The 24,256-nt window shown below is 53.0% G+C and overlaps 1 protein-coding gene across 1 annotated transcript; it reads left to right on the top strand.

Annotated features, from left to right (window-relative positions):
* Positions 1–254: 254 nt before the first annotated feature.
* Positions 255–24,126, top strand: Slc22a18 (solute carrier family 22 member 18). The gene is made up of 11 exons (XM_041666672.1): positions 255–324; positions 2,728–2,978; positions 5,948–6,045; positions 6,328–6,488; positions 6,817–6,949; positions 17,205–17,317; positions 18,099–18,206; positions 19,152–19,252; positions 21,858–21,959; positions 22,198–22,318; positions 23,882–24,126. The coding sequence occupies exons 2-11, from the start codon at positions 2,862–2,864 to the stop codon at positions 24,067–24,069; spliced, it is 1,242 nt and encodes a 413-aa protein (XP_041522606.1). The 5' UTR covers positions 255–324; positions 2,728–2,861; the 3' UTR covers positions 24,070–24,126.
* The last annotated feature ends 130 nt before the right edge of the window (positions 24,127–24,256 follow it).

Genomic DNA, 24,256 nt, shown 5'->3' with positions numbered 1-24,256 from the left:
ATGAGTAGCCACCCCTTCTGAGAAGCTGCCTCCCAAACCTGCCCCAGATAGGAATCAGCCCTTCCTGCAGCTGTCTGGGCTGTTCTCCTTGGCAGAACAGTGGCCACAGTAAGTAATACTGGCCCCCCGGAGAAAGCTACTTCCTCTTCAGAAAGAGATCCCAGGTTCTAGTGTTCCCTGTTCCTCTCTAGCCAGAAGGGCAATTTTCCCACACTCCCTCACAACCAGGAAGTGTCCCGCCCCTCTGGGGCCTGTTTAGAACAAGTACAAAAGCTAAGCTCATTCCACGCGCCTGTTTCCCAAACTGCAAGCTCTTTTTTGTGGGTGAGTAGCCTGCCCCTTTTCTTTTTGCTTATCACGAACACCGGAGGATCCTTGGCCTCCCCCTCTGTTCCCGAGGTGGTCTTATTCACACCCCAAGCTCTGCCCAAGGACCCTGGTCAGTAAAGATTTCACATGTCCACTGGGGAAGAATTAACCTACTAGGGATCTGACCTGACAGGAACTATTCCACACTTCTTCCTGATGGAGCTCAGAAGGACCTGGACTCTGGTCTTTCCCTGAGTCCTGAGATTCCTGACCCCCAAGTCCTCCCCTTTCCATAGCAGCCTTTATATCTCATCTTTCCTGTCTGGAAGCCCGGGCTGACTGGGTCTCCTCCTCCAACCCTCAGAGAGCCATGGTGGGCCCCTACAGCCTCTTCGCAGAGGACCTGGGATCCACACTTGCAACACATCTCCCATCCCAGTTCTCACCCTGGAATCTACCCCAGACATACTGCACACACCTGGGAACAGAGCCCTAGACCTGATCCATCGGTTTGAACTCCCACGGCCCTGGCCCTGACTACCTGTTTTGAGGCATGTTCTCAATGGGCTTCCCTGGGCGCCCCCTGTCTGCTCCCACCCTGTGACAACTCCTCCCGTTTCTGATCTGCTGAGTCAGGGTGAGCACACAGCAAAGGAGGTGTTGATTTTGACGCTGTGGCCTGTGACCTGACCCCTATTCGGCTGCAAGGTAGAAAGGTGTGGGGGGGGGGGGCGGGGGCGGCATCTGGTTTCTTAGCAATAATCAACCTGTCTGTAGAGGAATGGGTATGGATAGTAACGGGCCTCGGCCAAACTAGATCAGAACCATGTCTTCCCTCATAGAGGAATGGGTATGGATAGTAACGGGCCTCGGCCAAACTAGATCAGAACCGTGTCTTCCCTCATTGTGCCATCTGGGCTGAAGTGCTGGGTACCAGGCTTCTCTGCTCCTCCAGGAGTGTTGGAACAGGGCAGGCAGGGTGACATAGGGGAAAGGAGGCGTTTCTGTAGCTTCCAGAAACCTCCTGATCAGTGAGAGAGGTCCAGTGTTCAAGAGTTGCCCAGACAAGTGAAATATCTCTGCATCACCCCAGGCTTCTGCTTTCCCTTTTTCTCCTGGATCCCAGGTCCAGCCTCCCTCCTTCCTTTTCTCTTTTTCCTCCTTCTCATCTTCCCTCCCCAACCCGAAATGGACACCCTCTGCTGCTTGAGCGGTCAGAGTTCCAGCCTCCTCCCGACCAGGGTAGCGTCCAGGGCAGGACCGAAGCCCAACACTTGGAACTACCCTCAGGGGCGGGTAGTGGGGCGGGGCCTCGGGATGCGTGTCTGGGTTGGCCAATGAATGCTTAGAGGCTGTTTTGCCGGCTTGCCCTGATCCTCAGGGTGGGTGGAGCTAGCTGCCAGGCGGGCGGGCCATCCCTGGAAAAGAGGGAGGGCCCAGGTTATTGGGGGGTGGGACCTTCCCGGGTCACCAAGGAAGGGCGGGTGTCAAAAACACCTGGGAGGGCTCTGCCACGAGGACTGCAACCCATGCTCTCCCGCGAAGACAGGTACAGAGGTCACCTGTTGAGCTTCCAGAGCGTAGGATACCAAGTATCAGGGCCCTTGATGGACTTTCGGGTGAAGGCTGTCCTGGGGCTCTAATGGTGAAGTCAGGCAAAACTTTGAAATGGGCTCAGCCAGGCCTGTAACATCTGGTTCCCACCCGTGGAAGAGGTTGGGAGGGAAGGAAAGCACCCCACTCTAAGTGAAGCTGAGCTGCCCTACAAGTGTGGGGCCTGAAGAGCTGAGCTGTCCCCCAGTCCCTTCTCTACTCCAACACCAGAAAACCCTAGAGCTTCAGACAGGTCCCAGAAAAAGGAAGGTTCTCGGTGGATACAAAAAGGCCCCTGCGTAATGACTTGTGTCAGCCCCATACCAAAAACATACGCCAAAAGTATCCGCCAGAAACTCTACCTGCCTTCTTTTCCCTCTAGAAGTAAGGCATGGGGGGGGGGGGGCTGGAGGGCTGGCTCAGTGGTTAAGAGTACTGATTGCTCTTCCAGGGGACCCGGGTTCAATTCCCAGCACCCACATGGCAGCTCACAACTGTCTGAAGATCCAGTTGCAGAGGATCTGACACCTTCACACCAATGCACATAAAATAAAGTTAAATAAACCATAAAAAAATATTTAAAAAAAAAAGAAGTAAGGCATGGGGTCTTCCTGTGGAGGACATCTGGGGACTCAGTCAGACTCCCTTTTGGGGTGAGGGTGCCCTCTGAAGTATGGGATGCTCCTTTTCCTCTTCTATGGAGGCTGTGCCCTAGACCAGGAGCCAGCAGATGGAGAGGGTACCCGACCCACTCTTGAAGGCCGAGGTAGCTGGAGAGCCCTGACGAGCTCTATGGTTCGATACTCTCTTCTCCCTCTCCTGCAGGCACAGGCCACCCCTTCCAACCTGGTGAGTCAGCACCCAGCCAGAATCAACAGGACTTTTGCCCCTTGCCTGCCGCAAGGCTTGCCCTGCTCTGGCTCAGGTTCCTCCAGAGGTCCAGATACCGCCTGTCCGGAATGTCTGGCCAGCTCTCTGGCAGCATGGGTGCTCACCGGAAAGGGATCATCACACTCACCTATGTGCTGGCTGCCCTGGAGCTAACTTGTCTCTTCATGCAGTTCTCCTTCTTACCAGTGAGTAACACCCACACCCCACACCGGAGGCCCAGCACTGCCTTCTTGGTGGGCAATGGCAGGGAGCAAGGTGGGGCTTGATGCTGCTGGATACGTTCAGAATCCTAGGAACTGGACCCATTGACACCCCCATCAACCTGTGAGCTGCCCTCTCTGCCTTTCTTGAGACAGTGTTCTCCTCCTATAGCCGCCTCACTTACTGCCCTCTGCCCCGTTCTTCCCCTGGGTGCCTATGCCTGACACCTACTCAGCTCCTGTCCTGAAGGGCTGTAGGCAGTCAGTCTTTTCTGATCTTTGTGTCTGTCCATCCCTTTGTCCTTCTAGGTATCCCTTACGTTATACCCTATTCCATGTTACCCATTTCACTGGCTTCTCTCCTACCCCAGGGACTTGGTCCCACAGCCTTGCTGGATCTACCAGAATCAGTGCAGGGTGGAACAGAATAGTCACCTCTGGCTACAGGATGCCTGCCTACAACCTTTGGTTCGTTCCTACTTTTCACTAGAGTTTAGTCACTCAACAAAACTGTATGGAGCTGGACCACAGGAGTCCACGGCATACAGGCAGCAGCATCTAGGACTCAGAGGTCGACTATCTATCTCCCTTTTCTGTCCAGCCTGGGTGGGATTATGACATTGGCCACACACCACCTTACAATGCTCTCTTGGAGATTCGCAAGGCTAGGTTAGCTGGAGTGTTGGGTTGAGGTTGGCTCTATGTTAGGCTTGGGACCCACTCAGCATATGGGCCTGGCCCTCAGTATGATAAGCAGGCCAGGCTAGGTAGAAGTAAGATACCTGGGCACACAGGAGTTTTGATTGAAGCCAGAACCCTGCTCACATTGTACCCAAAAGTCCAAAGTTCAGAAATACAAAGAACAGAGTTAGATATGACCAGAAAAATGAAGCCTGAGTCCTGGCTGCCATGGCCCTCCACTCCTCTGTCCCTGGAGACTAGAGCGGCAGAGCTGGCCCTGCCTGCAGCTGGGAATCTGGGTTAGAGGCAGCCCTGACCTTTATGGTCATTCTGGGAGTGACAGACACTTTCAGCTCAGGACCCCACCCTCCATCAGCCTTCTTAAATTGAGCTCTGCTCATTCACTGATAGCCCGGGTCCCCACCCCAAGCCTCCTTCCTGAAATGTTGGCACCTGGACAGGAGCCTTACCTTCCTCCTCATAAAAGGAGGGTTGGCACGGGGAGGAGAATGTATTTCAGCCTCGGAACAGCCTGCATGAACCTGCAGTGGCTCCCACAGAGAGGCTCTGGTTGGCCAGCCTATCCTCATGAAGTCCTATGCACAGACCCCGGACTGTGACACATCAGAGCACAATTGACCAGACACCTGGCCCTCAGAGCTGGTGGCTGGCAGGGTTTCAGAGGTCCTGGTGTAACATTGACACGGTGCAGTGAAAGAAGAAATGGTCGGGAGTGAGAAAGGGTGAGGGCACACGACAGATCTGGGGTCAGAAGGCAACAGAAGAGCAAAGGGGTGAAGGCAGCCGAAGAAGCATTACCATGCAGAGGCCCTGGGGTGTGCTGAGCCTGCAGCTAGAGAAGAGGCATTGAAGTCCCAGGACCACACTCATCAGGAGCTGCAGATTCCAGGATGACTAGGGACAACCGTGGAGGGGTGCAAAGGGGGCAGATCTGCTGTCAGTGGTGGGTTACATGTGAGGGAGGGTGAGAGAAAGGAGTTCAGAGATGGACCCAATCTTGGGAGGGCAGATGCTGCCTGCAGTGAAGAAGCAATATTAGGGGCTCTCTGGCTACGAGCACTGACTGCTCTTCCAAAGGACTAGGGTTTGATTCCCAGCACCCACATGGAAGCTCACAACCACCTGTAACTGTAGTCCCAGGGGGGCTATAATGCTCATGGTACACAGACTATATGCAGACAAAACAGCCATACACGTATAATAAAAAATGATAAAATAAAATCAAAGAAACAACAGTCAAGGACCTCGTCGGTGTTGAGGAGGACAGATCCCTAGTTCCTGCCATGCTGTGCAGGACATGATTTCAGACAAGGCACAGAATAGAGGAGGAACGTGCTGGCCGTGGGTCAGAGGCATGGGGCACTACATGACAGAAATGGCCACAGCAGGCTCTCCAAGTGGGAAAGGAGGATGGCAGGAACTACTGATGAGGTAGGAGGCCCAGGACAGTCTAGAGCACAGAGTCACAGAGGAAGAAGCAAGCCACTGAGGCAGGTGCCAATCAGAGAGGGGCCGGCTAGGGTTTCCCTGAGCAGACTGCTGGAGGAAGGAGGAAGGAGAAAAAGCAACTGCTTTGGGCAAGGCAGGAGAGAGCTGGAGCACCTGGGTCAGCACCCAAGGCTGTGAGGGGAACTGGAGGAGAAGGCACCAGGGAGAATCCCAACATTGTTAGAACAGGGCCCTCAGGAAGGTCTCGAGAGAGGAGAGCTTAAGGAGTGTTAGCCTTGGGACAGATGCCTATGGGGCTAGTGACAGGTGGGCCAGCAAGGAGGAAGGAGGAGGCAGAGATCTGGAGGGAGATGTTGACTCATGTGGGGTGCAGCTGGATGGGGAGAATAAGATCCTGGGGTCCCAGGACTGCTTGGGTCCTCTATAGGAATACTGCCACCTCTCTTCTCCTTTCAGATAGTCAGCCCCTCAAAAGGGCCTGAGTCCTAAGGAACTCACAGAGCAGACTGTCTGGGCTGGGCCACATCTCAGAGGTTCAGGGAAGTTACTTGCTGGGCAGGACAGTGCTATTACTATTTGAGGACAAGACATTGAGGATGGATGTCTCTCTGTGGTTCACTTGAAGCGTGTCCTGTGGAGGGGTTGGGCCAGAAGTCGTTGGCTAGGGACTCCTACAGGGTCCACCTGGAGAGGGAGGAAGAGGGTCCCCAAGGAAGGCCTCCTCTCCCATGACACTGCCCTCTGCTCCCTCCCACCCTTACTTGTCTGAAGTGACCTGACTACAGACCCTTCTTGTGTTTCAGTATCTGTCTCGGACACTAGGCCTCGATTCTGTCAACTTTGGCTACCTACAAACGATCTTTGGAACGCTTCAGCTGCTGGGTGGGCCCGTGTTTGGCAGGTATGGTGTGTGAGGGATGCAGAATCCACAAGACCACATGACCGCCCCTCCTATTCAATGGGTGTAAGAGAGATCCAGCGTCTGGTTGGCTTCCAAGCATCCTTGGTGCCGCATTAGTGATACCCCAAACTCCAGCTAGCGGACCTTCAGATGACTTCCTTGATGGAAGCCCACATACCCACACCTGCCCTGGGTGGTCCTTCACCAGCCTCCCAGCAGCCCCAAGTGGGGAGTGAGGGAAGGGCCCTGCCTGCTGGGCACTGACTCGCCCTGCTGCCCCAGGTTCGCAGACCAGTATGGGGCGCGGGCAGCCCTCTCCCTCTCCTTCGTGGCAGCCTCGGCTCTCTATCTACTCCTAGCAGCCTCCTGCAGCCCAGCCCTGCCTGGTGTCTTCCTGCTCTTCGCCTCGCGCCTACCCTCAGCACTCATGCACACGCTTACAGGTAGAGACTAGTGGGTAGACCTGGTGGAAAGGGGGTAGAGGGGAGAGATGAGGGCGTGGCTTCAGGTAGGGGCAGGTGGTGGGTGAGTGGGATGGAGAGGTGGTGCGTGGTCTAAGACAGGCCAGACAGAGTAGAGAGGTTGTAGAGGTGTGGACTGGGTGGAGGGTGCTGTGGAGGGGCTGTGTGTGGCGGGGGGAATACAGTCTGGGTGGAGGGGCTGCCAGGCCTGGCCTAGTTGGAGGAGTTTGAAGGAGTTTGTTGCTTGGACTCCTGAGTGGGCTGTCCACCGTGAGGGGTCGGGTCCAGTTCAGCCCCCTCCTACCCGCAGCTGCCCAGATGGTCATCACAGATCTGACAGCGCCCGCAGAACGGCCAGCGGCCCTTGGCCGGCTGGGTCTCTGCTTCGGCGTTGGAATGATCTTCGGCTCCCTGCTTGGCGGAACCCTTAGCACCACGTATGGGTAAGTGGCCTGGCGAGGGCCTGGGGAGCCGGGAAGGCACTTGGCAGGTTGCTCACCCTCAGACCATTGAGCCAGCAGCAGCACCTCTCTGAGACTTGGTTTCCCCACTTAAATGTCAAACATTTGGGGAATCAACCTGCAGGGTGGGTGGAGCGTTGGGTAGTGTCGCCACCAGGGGGCGCCATTGTTACGGCCCAAAGCGCAAAAGTGCCGCTTTGGAAACGTGTGTCCTGTCCCGGAGGAAGGGTTGGGAAGGTGCCTCTGACACTCCTGTGTAGACTGGGACTCCTCACATTCATTCTTATTGCATAAAATCTCATTCACGCTGTTTCTAGAGGTGGCTCTCTCTCGGGAGGGGGGCTGTGGCCGGAGTCCCTTCGAGGAAGAGGGAGGAGGGGATAGATACCCCAGTGTGCTGCCCGCCCTGTGTGCCTGTTTTCCTCAACTCTAAAAGTTAGTTCTGACAGTGGCTTGCAGACTTAAGGACATCCACCAAGTTAGGCTTCTACCAAGTCCCCAGCTCTCTGCCCCAGAATTCTTCACCTGACCCTGCTCTGAGGACTCAGTTCTTTGTCCCCTTAGAAAGACCTCAAAAAAAAAAAAACATAATTCTAGGATAGTCTTTGGTAGGCTCTCCTGTCTGCCCCCTCCTGTAGTGGGGACAGACCCAAGTGAGGTCTCCTTGGGAGAAAAGCTTCACCGTGGGCTTAGCATGTTCCCTGGATCTTTGCCCCAAACCTCCTGCACCCATCCGAATGAGATCCTAAGAGTCGGCCTGCTCCTACTGTCCCCACCCCCCCAAAACTCCCATGAAGTCAGCTGTGGTGTTGGGGCAGGGGCCTCATCCAGTAGGGGCCATGTGCTTCTTCTCAGAGGAGCCTGTGTCCTCAAGATGGATACAGTTCCTTGTAGGCTCTCTCCTGGACAGAGCCTTCTGAGTGTCTAAAACCTGTGCTTTGGAGGTGATATTTGAAGGACATATCTGTCACAACCAGGCTCTCTCATCTTGGATTAACAATGTCAGTCCTAAATTCTTAGGATTTGGCTTCCTCCTCAAACCAGGCCCTGTAACCAAGGCTCCCCAAATTTCCTCAGACCGACCCAGTGACAGTAGAGGCATCCGGGCAATGGCTGAGCTCAGAGTAGCAGGTATGGGCTAACACCAGGGCCCCGTTGCAGCACGGCTCTAGGATGGTCTGCGGCAGGCTCTCTTGTCTGTCCCTTGCAGTGGAGACAGACCTGGCCTGGCAAGAAGGTCGCCAGGGACACATGGCAGAGGTCGTTGACATGGACCTGGATGCCCTCTCAACATTAATAATAATTATTAATAGCTTGTCTAGCTCACTAGTGCTAATCGAGCATCTAACAAGTGCCCCCCCAGGATTCCACATTCTGGGGCACAATTGGGAATGAGACAGCCCAGGTCTCTAGGCTGTGTTAGAAGTGGGTCTAAGGTCCTAAGAAAACAACTAACTAGGCAAAGAGAATGACCTGCAAGGCAAAAAGTTTTGCTTCTGCAAGAGGGGGCAAGCTTATCGATGGGGTTTGAGTTAGGTTTGTTCTCCTGTGCTTTATTCTGAGTGCTTGGAGCTTGGTCTGGTATTTGACTAGATCTGCCGATTTCAAGCTGATAAGCAGGTGAGGTTTGGAGCAGAATTCCTGACCTTGAGCACAGATTTTGATTCCAAGAACTGATGACCCTGGAGGAATTTGAGTTTCAGCCAGGCGCTTCATTTTTCTTTATCTTTTCTTTCTTCTTCTTCTTTTTTTTTTTTTTTTAAAAAAAAAGAACATGGTCTCACTATGCAGAGCTATGCAGAGTCCTGGCTGGCCTGGAACTTACCAGAACTTGCTCGACAGAGCGGGCTGACTTCAACCCCACTGGAATCTATTTTTCTGCCTCTGCCTTCTAAGTACTGGGATTAAAGGCGTGCACCACCTCATCCAGCTCTTTTATATTTTTTTTAAATGAAGTTTCGTCTTATTTAACTGCTTGATAGAAAAAGACAGTACATTTCCCACAGATGTTATAAAGTTGGATTGAAGTCAGGTGGTGGTGGTGCACGCCTTTAATCCCAGCACATAGAAGGCAAAGGCAGGCGGATCTCTGTGAGTTTGAGGCCAGCCTGGTCACAGAGCGAGTTCCAGGACAGCCAGGGCTACACAGAGAAACCCTGTCTTGAAAAAGCCAAAATAATAATAATAAGTTAGATTAAACTATGTGAGATATGGAAAGAAAGAAACCAGGATGAAGGGGAGGGGATGGATGGGTGATCATCAGGATTTCTGAGCAGGTTAAGTTTAAGTAGAGACCCAATGCAGGGCAGGAGGGAGGCAAATAAGCAGAAAATGTACAGACCCTGGGGTCCAGGGAAGTAAGGAGGCCAAGTGGCTGCAGGGGCCAAAGAAAGGGAGAGCTGAGAAGTGGGCATGGGTACCCGGGAGGAAGATGAGGGTGGAGGGCTCTACACCATCCAAGTGAGAGTGACTGGACCAGAGATGGCCACTGGGGTCAGGACAGAGGGTAGTTTCTTGGCTGTTTTTTTTTTTTCCATGGATGGGAGCAAAATATAAACTCAAGTCTCAGTGCCAATATGCAGTCCAAACCGGGCTCTCCCTAGGAGGTCTGAGCAGCTTGAAGGTCCCCTGGGAGGACGACTGTTGATCCAAAGGACTGTGGAACAGATGTCCAGCTGAGCACCTCTGCCAGTGGAGGACAGTAATTGCTGCCCCCTCCAGAGTGTCCCAGATGTGCCTGGCCTTACAAGTTTAGGAGGCAGAGGAGCTGAGGACTGTGTGGCTTTGCAGAGGGCAGGGAACTGAGCTGCAATAACAAGTTGACTCAGGCCCAGCAAGGGTTTGTCCCTGTAGCCTCTACTCTGGGGTCCATGAATGGACCACGGGAAAGCAGGAGAGATCAGCTTGCAAAACCAGACTGGCTGTGCAGGGGAGAAGAGGTGGCCTGGGGGAGCCTTTTTCAGGATGCAGGAACACAGGGAAGGCAGTTTTCAGGGGATACCCAAGGCCACTGTCCTGCTGCCAGGGGCAGGGAGGGGTACATCCCCTTACTCCAGCAGGTTTTCTCACCTGTGGTGTGGGTCCATGGGTCCTCCGAGTTCACCAGTGCTGCAGGGGTGAGCAACCCTGATAGTGTACAGTCACTGCCGTCCGCGCGTTTCGCAACCTACCCCATCTAGTCCCTCGCACGGTCCTCACCTGCATTTCCTGCACCCCAGCCGCTGACTAAGAAGACACAGCTCATTTCCTTTTCCTTCTCAGCACCCCCAAGATGGCCACCTCTGTCACACCTTCCAGAATAGTCTATCCATTTCACTACCTTCTTTTATCCCAAGCTCTGAGACCCTTTATAACCATGACATTTATATTACATAGAAAGAGGCCCAGCTCAGCATCTCATTTATTGAGTGGGGATCTGAGATTCAAATGAGGAGGCAATCCAGTGCTCAGACCTGGGGACAAAGTGGGGGACGTCTTCAGGTTGTCACATACCTAAGAATCTGAACCCTCACGAGCAAAGCTGACCTCGAGCTGTCTGAACCTGTGGGAGGTGCATGGGAAGTTCTTTCTTAATGACTTATAACTGAGGGGTCTATCTTTGTCCCACCGGACATGACTAACCAGCAGCCAGGATTCATGCGGCTGTGAGCGTGATTGTCCCCCACCTGTTTGTGAGGGTGTAGAGGCCTGGGTATTTAGCCCATTTGCAGTCACCTCTCATCCCCATAGAGACCCAGGACCCAGGTGTCCCACAGTGAGGACAACTTGAATATGCTCCCCAACCCCCAACTCCCAGCTGCTCCTGACCTGGCCTCAGGCAAGAGCGACCCATACTTTACCCTCCCCCTCCTTGATGGACATCAAGGCCTCATAGGGGTCTCCCTGTCCCCTGTCTCTCTGGCCACTCCTGGGAGCTTGTCCCCCTAGAAGGTCCCAACTATGCCCATCTCTGAAGCCTGGGGTAGCAGGTGTGAGGAGGAAGTGGATTTGGCACTGGAGCAGGGGCAGACTGTAACTGGTTTGGGCCAGCCTAATGCTCGGTCTCAGGAGACTGAGCTGCCCAACAATGGCCCTGAGCCCAGAGCATCTATCTGCATACACATCAGCAGGTGGGGGTGGTCCTTGACTTATCACCCTGAACCCCAACTTCTCACAGCCTGGGGCTGGTCTTTGGAAGGGTCTCTCAGGACCCAATTCAGGTAATTAAGAGTCAGCCTCTAGTCTGAGTACATCCAGGGTCATGGCATGGGAGCAGAGAGGAGCCCTGCCTACGGGTGGGCAGCAGCATTTGTGAGGGCAAGGGGGTGCCCGTCAATGGAGGCACGGTCCTACAGATAAGATACCCTGGTTATTTGAAAAGATTCGAGGGGTGAGAATGACCAGAGCCGGTAAGATGGGCAAAATGTCCAAAAGGGTATTTGGGGTGGTGAAGACAATATCTTCATATTGTCTCTGGGACCACCATCAGTACTGCACACAAGACCTATGGAGCCCCTAGTGGCCATGCAGTAAAGTCCTTGCTGTTAGGGTTCTGGCCCTTTGGAGGCAGAGTTGCAATGAGTTCCCAGGTAGTTGAGAGATAGCATGGAGAGGTGAGGACTGCCGGAGAGGTCAGGTCTTCATTCTTTTGAAGGTGGAGTCATCAGGCTTACTGGTGGGTATTAGGAGACCTGTGGTGTTTAAGACAACATGAGACATCTAAATTCAAGCCTGGGGACTGTGAAAGTGGCCTCAGTGATGAAGATCTGGGGCATGAAACAGTGACTGGCAAACTAGGCAGGCTGCCAGTTGTGCCTGTAAAGCCAGTGGCTCTCAGCCTTCCTAATGCGGTGACCCTTTAATACAGTTCCTCATGTTGTGGTGACCCCAACCATAAAATTATTTTGCTGCTACTTTGTAACTGATTTTGCTACTGTTATGAGCCATAATGGAGATGTCTGATACACAGGATATTTGATGATGCATGGCCCCTATAAAAGGATCCTTCAGCCCTCAAAGGTGTTGAGAATCTCTGCTGTAAGTAAAACGGAGGTGGTAACGAGCCTCCACTGTGCCACCTCTTCAGATCCAAGCTGGCAGGTCCCATGGGCGCTCAGAGCAGGATCGTCAGGGAAGACAGAGCTACTGTGTCCCAGGGCCTCAGAAGACTGGGACTGCTTTTACCCATCCCAGTGGGGACTGGCTCAGCTATGGCCATCCAGCATGTTGTTGTCCCAGCAGGAGTCTGGATTCATCCACAAACATCAGGAATTTGAACAGACGCCACCAAGTCTGATAGGACTTTGAAAAATGAACTAGAAAATATCCAGCCACGAGCCCTGAGGGGCAGGTTCCCCGGAGATAAGAGTGACCACCTGCAAACCCTCCTGGACACAGATACAGAGTGGCCCTTGTGACACCCTGCTCAGAGACTTACCCAAGACTTACCACACATTGGTTGCAAATCTTATCTGGTCCCTGAGGCCTTAGAGCATGGGTCTCTCAAAGCCAGGGAGGAGGGGGCTGTTCATCACCCTCAAGTCTTCAAAGGCTCTGGGCAAGAAGAAACTGGTCATTTGGTTGGAGTACGTTGCAAAAAAGAGGCGGGAAGAGGAGTTTGGAGGGAGCTCTAGGCTAGGCAGGAGTAGGTCAGGGGTATTCAAATTTTGTTTGGAGGTTATAGGAGCACCCCAGCTGCAGGATTTTTAATTTCAGATTCATCTTAGCCATGGGGCTTGCATGCTGGGCACTTACAGGGCAGGTGGTGCAGGTGGTTTCTGACTAAGCCCCGGGCTGGGTGTTCAATGGTGCTCTGGAGTCCCCTGCCCCCACCTCTTGTGTCAGGCATCGTATGCGTATGCACCCTGTCTCCCAAGTTACAGGAGAGAATGTGTAACTAGAGGCTTTGACCCACATCTGCACGTTAGTTCCTGGCATCAAGGACCTTGGCTCTACAATTAGGACCTCTCAGGGCCTCAGAGACACTGGGCAGAGGTCCAGAGTGGTGAGGAAGGAGTTGTCATCCTGAAACACAGTAGGAGCCCCGATAGGGTTGGGCAGAGTCTAGGCCAGGCTGAGGGCCACCCTCAGTATCACAGACAGGCCCTGGAAATGAGGGGAGAAGAGCAGTGACTATCATTTGCTGAGCTATGGCTGCAGTGCCAGAAGCCTCTTCGTGGCCGGCAGATAGCATGTGGGTAGCCAGGCTCCAGGACAGTGGCGAGGAGACAGGCAGGGCTGTGGTCCAGCCCTCATATGCAACTGGGGCTATGCAGTGAGGTAGCCAGGGAAGATGGGAACAGTATCTATAGAGGACTCCTCATCTCTGACAGGTATCCATGTGCCCACCCACCCAGTTGCCACTCATCCAATGGATGAGAAAAAGGTGGGAAGGGCCAATGAGAGGCTGAACTGTTGCCCTTGAAGTCTTGGCTCAACTTAAAAAAAAAAAAAAAAAGGATAAATAAAATGTACCAGGTGTGGTGGCATATGCCTTTTGTTGTTTGGTTTTGTTTTTTAAGATTTATTTATTGGGGGCTGGAGAGATGGCTCAGCGGTTAAGAGCATTGCCTGCTCTTCCAAAGGTCCTGAGTTCAATTCCCAGCAACCACATGGCGGCTCACACCCATCTGTAATGGGGTCTGGTGCCCTCTTCTGGCCTGCAGGCATACACACAGACAGAATATTGTATACATAATAAATAAATGAATATAAAAAAAGAGTACATTTAAAAAAATATTTATTTATTTACTATGTTTACAGTATTCTGGGGTACCAGATCTCATTACAGATGGGTGTGAGCCATCATGTAGTTGTTGGGCATTGAACTCAGAACCTCCAGAAGAGTAGTCAGTGCTCTTAACCTCTGAGCCATCTCTCCAGCCCTGTTGCTCATTTGTTTTTGTCTTGTTTTGTTTTTGTTTGTTTGTTTTTGAGACAGGCTCTATGTAGTCCTTGACTCTCTTTGAATTCACTATGCAGACCAGGCTGTCCTCAAACTCACAGAGATCCACCTGTCTTTGCATCTGCACTACTATGCCAGGCTGGAGAAGGCCTTTAATCCCAACATTCGGGGAGCAGAAGCAGGCAGATGTCTGTGAGTTCAGGCCGGCCAGCCAGGGCTACATAGTGAGACTGTATCTCAAAAGAAGAGAGAAGTGCAGGGGGAGGAAGGAAGATAGAAAAAGAGTGAGAGGGAGAGAGAGAAGGAGAGAGGAAGAAAGCCAGAGAAAGAGAGCCTGGGTTCACATGGCAGCTCATACCTATCTGTAACTCTAGTTCCCGGGGATCTAACATCCTATGTGTAGACATATGTGCAGACAAAACAACAATGCTCATGAAATAAAATAAATTAATCATTTTTATTAAAAGAAGGAAATGGGAAAGTATAAAATGAGGCACACAGTGTGTGGTGTTCTGAGAACCTGTCCAGCGTGGCCTTGCACCTGTGTAAGTCACAGAGGCGGGACCCTGAGGGAGAGTCTGTTAGATTACACGCTGGGGTGTGATAACGCAAAGGCCCTGGAGGGAAGTCACGACATCCCACCAGCTTGAAAGCCTTAGGGATCTCAGCTGCCCTACAATTTTCTTTTTTTTTAAAAAAAAAGAAAAGAAAAGAAAAGAAAAAAAATTCTTATGTAATTTTAGCCAGGCAAGGCAGTGCATGTCTTGAAGTCCTGAAGCAGGTGAGGGGGGAAAGCAGGTGGGTCTCCGGGAGGCTGAGGCCAGCTGCCTCTACAGAGCAAGTATTACGTCAGTCAATGCTACAGAGTGAGACCTTTATTAAAAAGAAAAAAATATATTATTATTTTATGGGTTTTGGAGATTTTTTTTGGTTTGTTTGTCAGTTTGTTTGCTTGCCTTTTCAAGACAGAGTTTTTCTGTGTAGCCCTGGCTGTCCTGAAAGTCACTCTGTAGACCACGGTGGCCAGGAACTCAGAGATCTGCCTGTCTCTGCTGGGATTAAAGGTCTGCACCACCTCCTGGCAATTATATATTTTTAATTTGCGGATGGGTACCCTGTGTGAGTGTGAGGTCAGAAAAGTCTGAGAAACGTGTCGTGCCCCTTGGAGCTAGAGTTTCAGGCAATTGTGAGTTACCGATATGGGTGCCCAGAATAAAACGTGGGTCCTCTGAAGAGCAGAAAGATCTCTTACTGCTGAGCCATTTCCCCAAGCCCCTAAGTTTTTGTATTGCATCATGTGTGTGTTAGGAGGGAGCATGCGCATGCGCCATGCTGAGATTGTAGAGGTCAGTTCACTCCTCCTAGCACGTGGGTTCTGGGGCTTAAACTCGGGTCAGCGGACTTGACCCCAGACGCCTTTACTCTCTGAACCGTCTCACTGGCCCTGACTTTCACTTCCCATCCCCCAGTACTGGGGATTGAACCCAGGGCCTTGCATACACTCAGTAAGAATATTAGCCCTAAGCCACACGTCCCCACTCCCAGCGCTGGCTTTTTCTTCTCGCCTGCTTCCCTCTCACTGTTGTGTTTTTGTGGAGTTCTGAGTCTGAAGTGAGTGGCGTGTGTCCCAGCTTTCACAGCAATAGCCTGCTCCGTGGGCTCAGCTTCTCCTGGGAGCCCTGCATTCCCAGGGCAGTACTAACCTTTGATTGGCGGGTCACCACTCAGAAGACAGACAGGATCCAAGAAGGGACCTAGCACCCTAGCACCTACCCTCCCCTATCACCAGTTTGCTAAAATAAGATCATGGGTGGCTACCTCTGTTCCTGAGTGCTTCTGGAGAATCTAATTAAAAAAAGCAGGTTTTGTCCTGGCCGGGCCTCACACAGTAACGTTGGGGCTTTGGAGACCAGAAGCCAAAAGAAAGGCCTCTGAGGCAGCCGCTGGAAAGGGTGTCCATCCTTATGTCACCCACCATTCCCTGCAAGTTCCTTGGGGCCTGAAGAGGTCTCATTCTGGGGTCCAGTATTATGTTCCCTGATATTGACGAAGGAAGGGGCCCATTGAAGGAACCATAGCAGTCAGAACTAGATGCCCAATTGCCCTGGTGGATAGGAAAATATCAACAGAGATGTACCAGCCCCACACTGGGGAGAGCCATTGAGGTCTGGTCTCTATTAGTGAGTGGCCCTACTGCTTTCTTTGGTACCTCCTGCCTGCAGATGTATGTCAGAGTTCTAGCAAAGGCACCTGTATATGCCTATTGTTTGTATACATTGTCCCTCTGAATAAGAGAGATGATACATATCAGTGAACGTGGACATGATGGGAGAGGGGCATGGGCAGCTTGAATTGGCCTCGTCTGGCAGACTGGGGGCTCTCCCAAGACTCCCACTCTCACTCATGTCTGTCCAGGAGCCAGAACAGGGCAGGTATGGGACGGTGCTGATCTGGGGCAGTACCTCGACAGTCCGTGTGAACAGCTGATCGCATTTGCCTGCTGAACTTTCAGTGCAAGGTCCAGCCTAGGTCCATTTGCTCATGGGGTCCGAGTGGTAAAGAGAACCCTACTGAGACCAGGGGCTGGCTTGGGGGATGGGCCCGTGCTGAGTATGTAGGAGTTCTCGAATCTGAGGAGGGAAGGGTGTTCCGGTCTGGAGTCCTCGGCTAGCTCAGAGAAATTCCCTCCTCAGAGGAAGTGTTGGGCTGGGCACTAGAGGAGACTCTGAGATCTGAAAGACAAGTCCCCAGGTGCCTGTATTTTCCAGAGGGACAGGCTATACTGGAAGTATTGGGTTGTCCCATGGCTCATAACAAGGCACCAAGGGACAGTGAGTCTCTGGCAGGCAGAACGGTTTCCTACAGAATCATGCATCAGGGGCCTGAGACACAGAACCCAAACTCCCCAACCCTGGTAGGTCCTGCCCCTTAGGGAGTGGAGAAGGGTCTTTTGGAGGAAGAAAGGTGATTTATTAGAGATCACTTGGTGCCCAGCCTGTCCTGACTGACAAGGGTGCCCTGCCCCTGGTCTTAGGTCTCTAAAGCTGTCCTCAGGGACACCCACAAGCCTGCCTGACCCTGGGAACCTGGGAACCAGCTATACCATGAGCAAGGCCACTCTAACCCAGCACTGCAACTCTCCCCACCCCCCACCTCCCAGAGGCTGCAGGGCCTGCATGTTGGGGCAACTGTCAATCTGTAAAAATGCTTTAAGGGATCAAGTGTCTGGGACTGAGCACCTTTAGCAGGTGAGGTCTTAATGGGGCCAAAGAGACAAGGTGTGGGGGGGGGAGGTTGCTTCAGAGTATATCCCTGCAATTGTATGACCCAGGCTGTGTGTCGTCCCCCCACCAGGATCCAGTGTCCTGCCATAGTGGCTTTTGTGGTCACATTCCTAGGAGCTATCCTCAGCTTTACCTGTATCCCTGTCACCACCAAGGACACCAGTGTCCAGTCGGCCCATCAGGGTAAGCCCCACCTGCCCACATGGCCAGTGGATATACCACTTTGCCCCAGAAGTCAGTACCCAGCACCTCTACTGGGAATGGAAAGACTTTCCAGCCAAGGGGTTCAGGGGACACAGAGGAGATAAAGTCTCCTACCTACTTCTTGCTGCTGATTCCTTGTAGGTCAAACTGGGCACAGTTATGGGAGTCAGGCAAGCCAAGGCCCTTGAGCAGGGAAGCCCTACCAGGCAAGTTTACAAAAGTCAGGGAACACTCAGGGGACACAGGAGGCGTGAGGGCGGCTGCTAGTCTCTGAGGTGCCGAGTGTCCAGAGTCATGTGGTGTTACTGGCTTAGTGGGAGATCCCACTGAGGTGGCTGCAAATGTGGGCCAGCCTGGCTCTTCAGAAGGGTGCCTCTGTGCCTCTGCCCAGAGACTGAGATGGGGACTGACCTGGGAGACTGCTTGGGACTGGAAGCTGTGATACAGGGCCTCAGGGGACATTTAGGGACAGCTGAGAGTGTCCTAGGTGTCAAGGCATACCTCTCTGGCTTAGCTATCATTGCCTTCTGGCTGGGCCGGGAGCAACTATCCTTGTCAAAAAGATATAAGATCTAGGAACGTTCTAGCAGAGCTACCTGATGCCAGGTGCCTCTTCTCCTAATCATCCCCCCTCCCACCCTGCCTGGGATGCAGGGGTGTTGAGTTGGACAAAGTATCTTGAGGCTGTGGGGGGAGGGGGACAAAGCTGGCAGTCAGAGCCCCACAACCAGTGTTTTTGACTGATGTCCTGGGTGGCCAGGTGGATCCGATGCCGGTGTGTTTGACTTGAAGGCCATCACCCGCTTGCTGCTGCTGCCCAGAGTGTTGCCTGTATTCCTGGTCAAGGTAATCTCTGGCCTCCCTGCAGGTGAGTCTCACTACCTCATCTCCACCCATGTCCAGGGTCTGGGGTGGCTGAGAACCCAAGCCTTGGGGACCCAGATCTAGGTGATGTTTTACTCTGCCTGGAGTCCTTTATTGTCCAGTTACATCTGCGGGGGCTCCCAGCACACACTGTGGGTGCAGATTCAGGTTGTGTGCTAGCACACGGGTAGCTAGTGTCCTCCTTGCCGGGCTCTGGATCCTCTTGTGGGTCGCCACCTGGCACACAGCCCACAGATTCTCGCTAACCTTTATGTCTCCGCACCCAGACCTGGCTTCCAGAAGTGCCATATAGGCCTGAGAGGCAGCCAGACTCTGGAGCCTCTTGCTCTGGCCATCTGGTGAAGGAACACAGGATCTTTTTACCCAGTCTGCCCAACTTTGAATGTACCATCATGACCCTGTCATTCAGACCGCTGCAGTCTGAAGGTTTTTGTTTGTGGTGCTGGGAATAGAACCCAGGGCCTTACAAAAGCCAGGCAACAGCCCTACCACTGATCCCACTATGGGCTCAAAGGTATTAGAGCCCCAAAGGTTTGGCTCTTTCCTGACCCTGAAGCTCTGTGGCTGTGTAACACCAGACTGAAGCCCCTAGCAGTGGTGATGGGGCCACAAGGAAGCTGCCCCACCTGCCAGCTGGGACCAGGTCCACCAATCCAGGCTGCAATGTTTCAGTTACAGTGATTGGAACTTGAAACTCACCCCGTCACACACACCTAAGTGGCAGGAGCCTCTGAGAGCTCCCATGATGCCCTGGGTTCTCAGCTTGGCACCTTATAGCTCACAGAGACTACTTAAGAGCAGCCCCCAGGGAGTCAACTGCTACAGAATCCCAGATGGTGTCAAATGCAAGTCCCCTGCCTAGGACCCAGGAGGGAGGTATATGCTGCACTGGGACCTGACACCATAACTGACCTGCTCCTCTGCCCAGGCCTCTTCCTGGTAATGTTCTCCATCATCTCCATGGACTTCTTCCAGCTGGAGGCGGCAGAGGCCGGCTATCTCATGTCCTTCATCGGGATCCTCCAGATGGTGAGTGGAGCATGAGCAGAGAGTGCCACGGGGCAGAGAGCATTAGTCTCTGGGAGCCCTGCCTCCAGGGTGTGGGGCTCTCTCATTTTGGGAGCCAGGATTTCTCTGTGTAGCCCTGGCTATCCTGGAACTCACTCTGTCAACCAAGCTGGTCTCAAACTCAGAGCTCTGCCTGCCTCTGCCTCCTGCATGCTAGGATTAAAAGCATGAGCCACCACCATCTGGCTAGCAGACCATGTCTCTTAAGGTCCCCTCAAGAGAGACTCCTATGATGGCCCTGATACCCGACTATCACCCAGAGCTATTCTAGGATGCTAGTCATTCAGCGGGCACTGAATAGGGGCAGTACAGACCTCCTAGGGTACCAAAGAAAATTCTGAGTAAGAGGGAGAGACACTATGAAAGGGGGAGGAGGAGGACACAGGCCTAAGGAAATAGAAAGGAATGAAGGAGTGACTGGGATTAGGGTGAGGGGTGTGATCTCCATGGCGACAAAGACCTGGTAGGTCCACACCAGGCAATATTGGCATTTACAGGGAAGGGTGGCCTGCTGGTTCAAGGGGAGTGGTAGGGAGTATTAGTAAAAGAGGAGAGACTTAGGTTTTTGCTGCTAGGCAGAGGGACAGCAGCAGGGACTGCCTTGGTTAGGTGACCCTATGGGAAGGCAGAGGGTACTATTGGGAAGCCTGAGGGAAAGTGGCCTTCTTGACTGGTTGACTGTTTTGTCAGATAACGGTGAGACCTGCATGGCGTCTAGAAGCTTATTTTCAATTTAATGGGGAAGTCGAGGCTGGGGCGGTTAGTCTGGATGGAGGTCCAAGTGGCTGAAGCCAGGATTAAATGCTTCCATAAAACCAGTCTAGAGAGGATTTGTTTTTCTAAGACATTGATGGTTCTCTAGGACGCACCAGTGTTCTGCCAGGCATAGTGGGGGTTGTGGATGAACCGGTTTGGGCTCTGCAAGCCTGAGTCCAACCCCCATGAACCCTGACAATCCCTGGCCCCAGTAGCCTGACAGCTCCTTGCTCAGACTCTACACGGTCCTGGCCTTTGGTCTCACACACTTCCTTCCTGGTAGAGACCGGTACTTCCTATCTGAGAGACGAGATAGTGAGCCTCACCCTGGGTTGCCTGGGCTGTTGAGTCATGTCTCTGGTGTCCCTGAGTGTCCCTGGCATGGATTCTCTTTCCCTTTTTGCTGAGAAGGTCATAGGAGGCATTGCCCTATGACCTTGTGACTTTCTAGGAGCCAGGTGACTCACATCTCTGGTTGTAGTCCCTGCTGGGGGTAGGGTACTCTCAAGGGATGCAGACGGTGAGGGGCTACCAGCCACCAAGAGGTCCTCGTACCTTGAAAATACCTTGAAGGTATTTTCAGAATTGTCAGGGTCAGGGCTTAGGTCCCAGAGCCCTAACAATCTTGGCTCAGTCAGCCGCTCATCCTCAAAAGGTCAACTAAAGAGACAGGTAACCATGAAAAGCAGAGAGGAGAGTCATTCAGTGCAGCCACACTGGGAAGAGGGACAAAGAGGTCCAGAGACTCCCGAGTCTGTCCTGGGGGTCCGGACATGAGGTTCAGGGTTAAATAGGGGGCAGGAGGTGTGCATAGCTAAGCAGTCCTGGTCAGGGTGTGAACCTGCCCGTCACTGACCCATCACTGTCAGCTCCAGGCTCTCCTGCAAGGCGGTCTGACAAGTTCTCAGAACTCCATGAGATCTCTCTGGGAGACAGGCTCCCCCTCTGGCTGGCACCAGGCTTCAGCCTTTCCCTTCCCCAGCGTGAGACTCCTGGGGGAATTCCAATGTCTTGGGTCCATTGTTTCAAAATTCTGATGGCCAGACAGAGGCTCCCAAGTGTCTCTTTAGAATGCCTTCTCGCCGGGCAATGGTGGCTCATGCCTTTAATCCCAGCACTCGGGAGGCAGAGGCAGGCGGATCTCTGTGAGTTCAAGACCAGCCTGGTCTACAGAGCTAATTCCAGGACAGGCTCCCAAAGCCACAGAGAAACCCTGTCTCAAAAAACTAAAAAAAAAAACAAAAAACAAAAGAATGCCTTCTCTCCTGACGGAACACTTTCGAAAGGGCAGAAGGGCAAAAGTGGTCTAGACCAGTGGTTCTCAACCTTCCTAATGCTGCAACCCTTTAATACAGTTCCTTAACAAAAAAAAAACAAAACAAAACAAAACAAAACAAAAAGCCTGGCGGTTGTGACCCACACCTTTAATACCACCATTTGGGAGGCAGAGGCAGGTGGATCTCTGAGTTCGAGGCCAGCCTGGTCTACATAGCAAGTCCCAGGACAGGACAGCCAGGGCTACACAGATGAACCTTGTCTCCAAAAACAAAACAATCCAAAAGACAAAAGACAAAAAAACAAACTAAAAAGTACAGTTTCTCACGTTTAGGTGACCTCCACAGCTACAATATTTTTGTTGCTACTTTATAACTGTAATTTTGTTACTGTTGTGAATCATAAATATCTGTGTTTTCTGATGACCTTAGGCAACCCCTGTGAAAAGGTCATTTGACCCCAAAAAGGTTTCAACCCACCTGTTGAGAACAACTGGTCTAGACTGCCTTCTCTGCCTCCTTGCCGCCCTTCCTAGGTGATCCAAGGCCTGGTCATTGGAAGACTGAGCACCCGTTTCCCGGAAGAAGCCCTGCTGCAATCCAGTGTGCTGGTCTATGCTCTTGTGGGACTGGGCATGGTGAGCGCATGCACGCACACACACACACATGCCCGCTCTGTGAACGAGTCTCAGGCCATCCTCCATCCATGTCTTGTGTGTGCCTAAGTCCCTGGCCTGCCTTAGGCCACATTGCACTCTCTCCTCCCCAACTAAGGCATCTTCCATGGTGGAGTGTTATGGGTGGGACCTCAGGGTGGGTTGCCACCTGGCTTTGGAACTTCTCTGCTCAGCACAGCCCTGCCCATTGCCCTGCTAGGCGCTGATGTCCAATGTTCTCCACTTCTGTCTTCTGGTGCCTGGCCTGGTATTCAGTCTCTGTACCCTCAATGTGGTCACCGACAGCATGTTGACCAAGGCTGTGTCCGCTTCAGACACAGGTGAGCTGTACACAGGGGCCCCAGGAGTCAGGGTTCCTCCCAGCGGCCTGGGCCAGAGAAGGGAGAAGGCAAGTGACAAGGAAGAAGAGCCCAAGTAAAGACCCCGTCCCTTCCTAACCCTTCTGACAAGCACAGAGTCAGGCAAGGGCACACGTGGAGGACTTCTTGGAGAGGCATTTGTCTCAACTCTGATCCGTGCCAGAATTTCACTAAAAATTAGAGGAGGGACCAGAGACTTTGTCTAGGCAGAGGCCAGAGGAGCAAAGATGTGGACCTTGAAGGGCTTAGAGAGCCACTTAGAAAGACAGCTAGCTGGTGGCTGGAGTGGTGAAGAGGCCAGAGAAGAACAGCGCAGGAGACTTTCCCCATCCCTGACAACAGTGCTCAGAGCTTTCTGAATGGAGTCTTTGAATCCACGCAGCTAGGGAAATCTGGGCCTGGCCTCCAAGCCCATCTAGGGTGCTCACTCCCTGCTGCCAGGACGGCAGCTCCAAAGGGCTGGGCCAGGAAGTCACTCTGGAAGGAGGAAAAGGGGTGTTGAGGCCAGGCAAGTGGAGGGTGGGGCTGGCCAGGAGGAGCAGGCCCAGCCACCAAGGCCGAGTCATGCCTGTAGTACCACCCCTGAGCTTGGAAAGAGCAGAGCCTGGTTCGCCTGGGAACAGGAGCCCGCAGAGGGGGCGGTAATTGCCCGGTGTCAGTTAGTGTCTGCAGGCGTGTGGGCAGGGAGAGAGGCTTCGCCTGAGTTTCCCCACAGCCGGCCCTGGGTGTGGGCGGGGCCTGCAGGCCCCTGTCTTGGCCCAGTTTTTTAAAAGCCTGGTCTCAGAAGACCCTGGCCAGTGAGTAGCAAAGCTTGGTCAGTCGGTCGCTTTCTGGAGGAGAATGGGACAAAGTATGACTCCCACCTGGGGATGGTTCTCCACTTGAAGTCATTTTTAACAAGGTCCTATGCAGGCATGTCTACAGTAAGACAACTGACCAGAGACGTGGAAATAGGGGCTCACATACTCAGGCAAGGACACTGGTAGCCCCTAGAGCCCTGGCCCTGACCCCTGAGATCCATTGAATCTACAGGAGGATGGTGGAGAAACAGAAGAGAAAGGGCCATATAAGAGGCACTAGGGACACCATACCCGACCAGAATGCCAGCCCTACAGTCCTACATGTGGCTGGGATACCAGATCCTCCCTAGTCAAATCCACACTAGCTATCTCAGTCACCATTTGGGGAGAGTGTGGAGTCCAGCACCCTGGATGTCCTGGGTGGAGCCCAGCGCGAGCAGATCACATCTACACTCACAGGTCTGGGACAGTGGAGCCTATTCCCGACCAGTGACCTCTTTCCCAGAGTCCTCCCTTGCCTGGGAAATTTCTAGAAAAGAGGCTCAGTCCCATCTACACAGGGAAACTGACCCTGTGGGTGGAGGGTACTGTGCTTAATTGGGGGGGGGGGGGTTGCTGCAAGCCATCCATGAACAATGGGCAGAAGGCTGGGCTATGGCCAGAAGGTAGGCGGCCTGTCCAGAGACCTGCCCAGGATCTGACTGCTAGTCCCCCTTTCTCCCAGGGACCATGCTGGGCCTCTCTGCATCCGTGCATCCACTAACTCGCACCGTAGGACCCACCCTGGGGGGCCTGATGTACCGCAGCTATGGTGTCTCCATCTTTGGCCACGTGCAGCTCATGGTAAATTTGCTCGTCCTATTGGTTCTCTGGAGGAAGCCATTGTCCCAGAAGAAAGACAAAGTCCGGTGACCACAGAGCCCAGTGACCTGACCCAGTCAGGCAATAATAAACTTCTGAACTTCTTCCTCCTGAGTTCTTTGGGCTTTGCCTAGATCTGTGGGTAGAAAGTCTGGGGGTCCAGGATGGAGCCAAGCCAGGTGGCTCTCTGGAAGAGGAACTAGAGCTGGACCCACGGCTCTGGAGAGCACAAACTTCC

This window comes from Microtus oregoni, unplaced genomic scaffold, assembly GCF_018167655.1.
Source record: "Microtus oregoni isolate MIOR12 unplaced genomic scaffold, Mior012 000016F_ref0000370, whole genome shotgun sequence".
Taxonomy (NCBI): domain Eukaryota; kingdom Metazoa; phylum Chordata; class Mammalia; order Rodentia; family Cricetidae; genus Microtus; species Microtus oregoni.
Note: the sequence above shows the minus strand (reverse complement) of the source record. Positions and strands in the feature narration are given on the sequence as shown.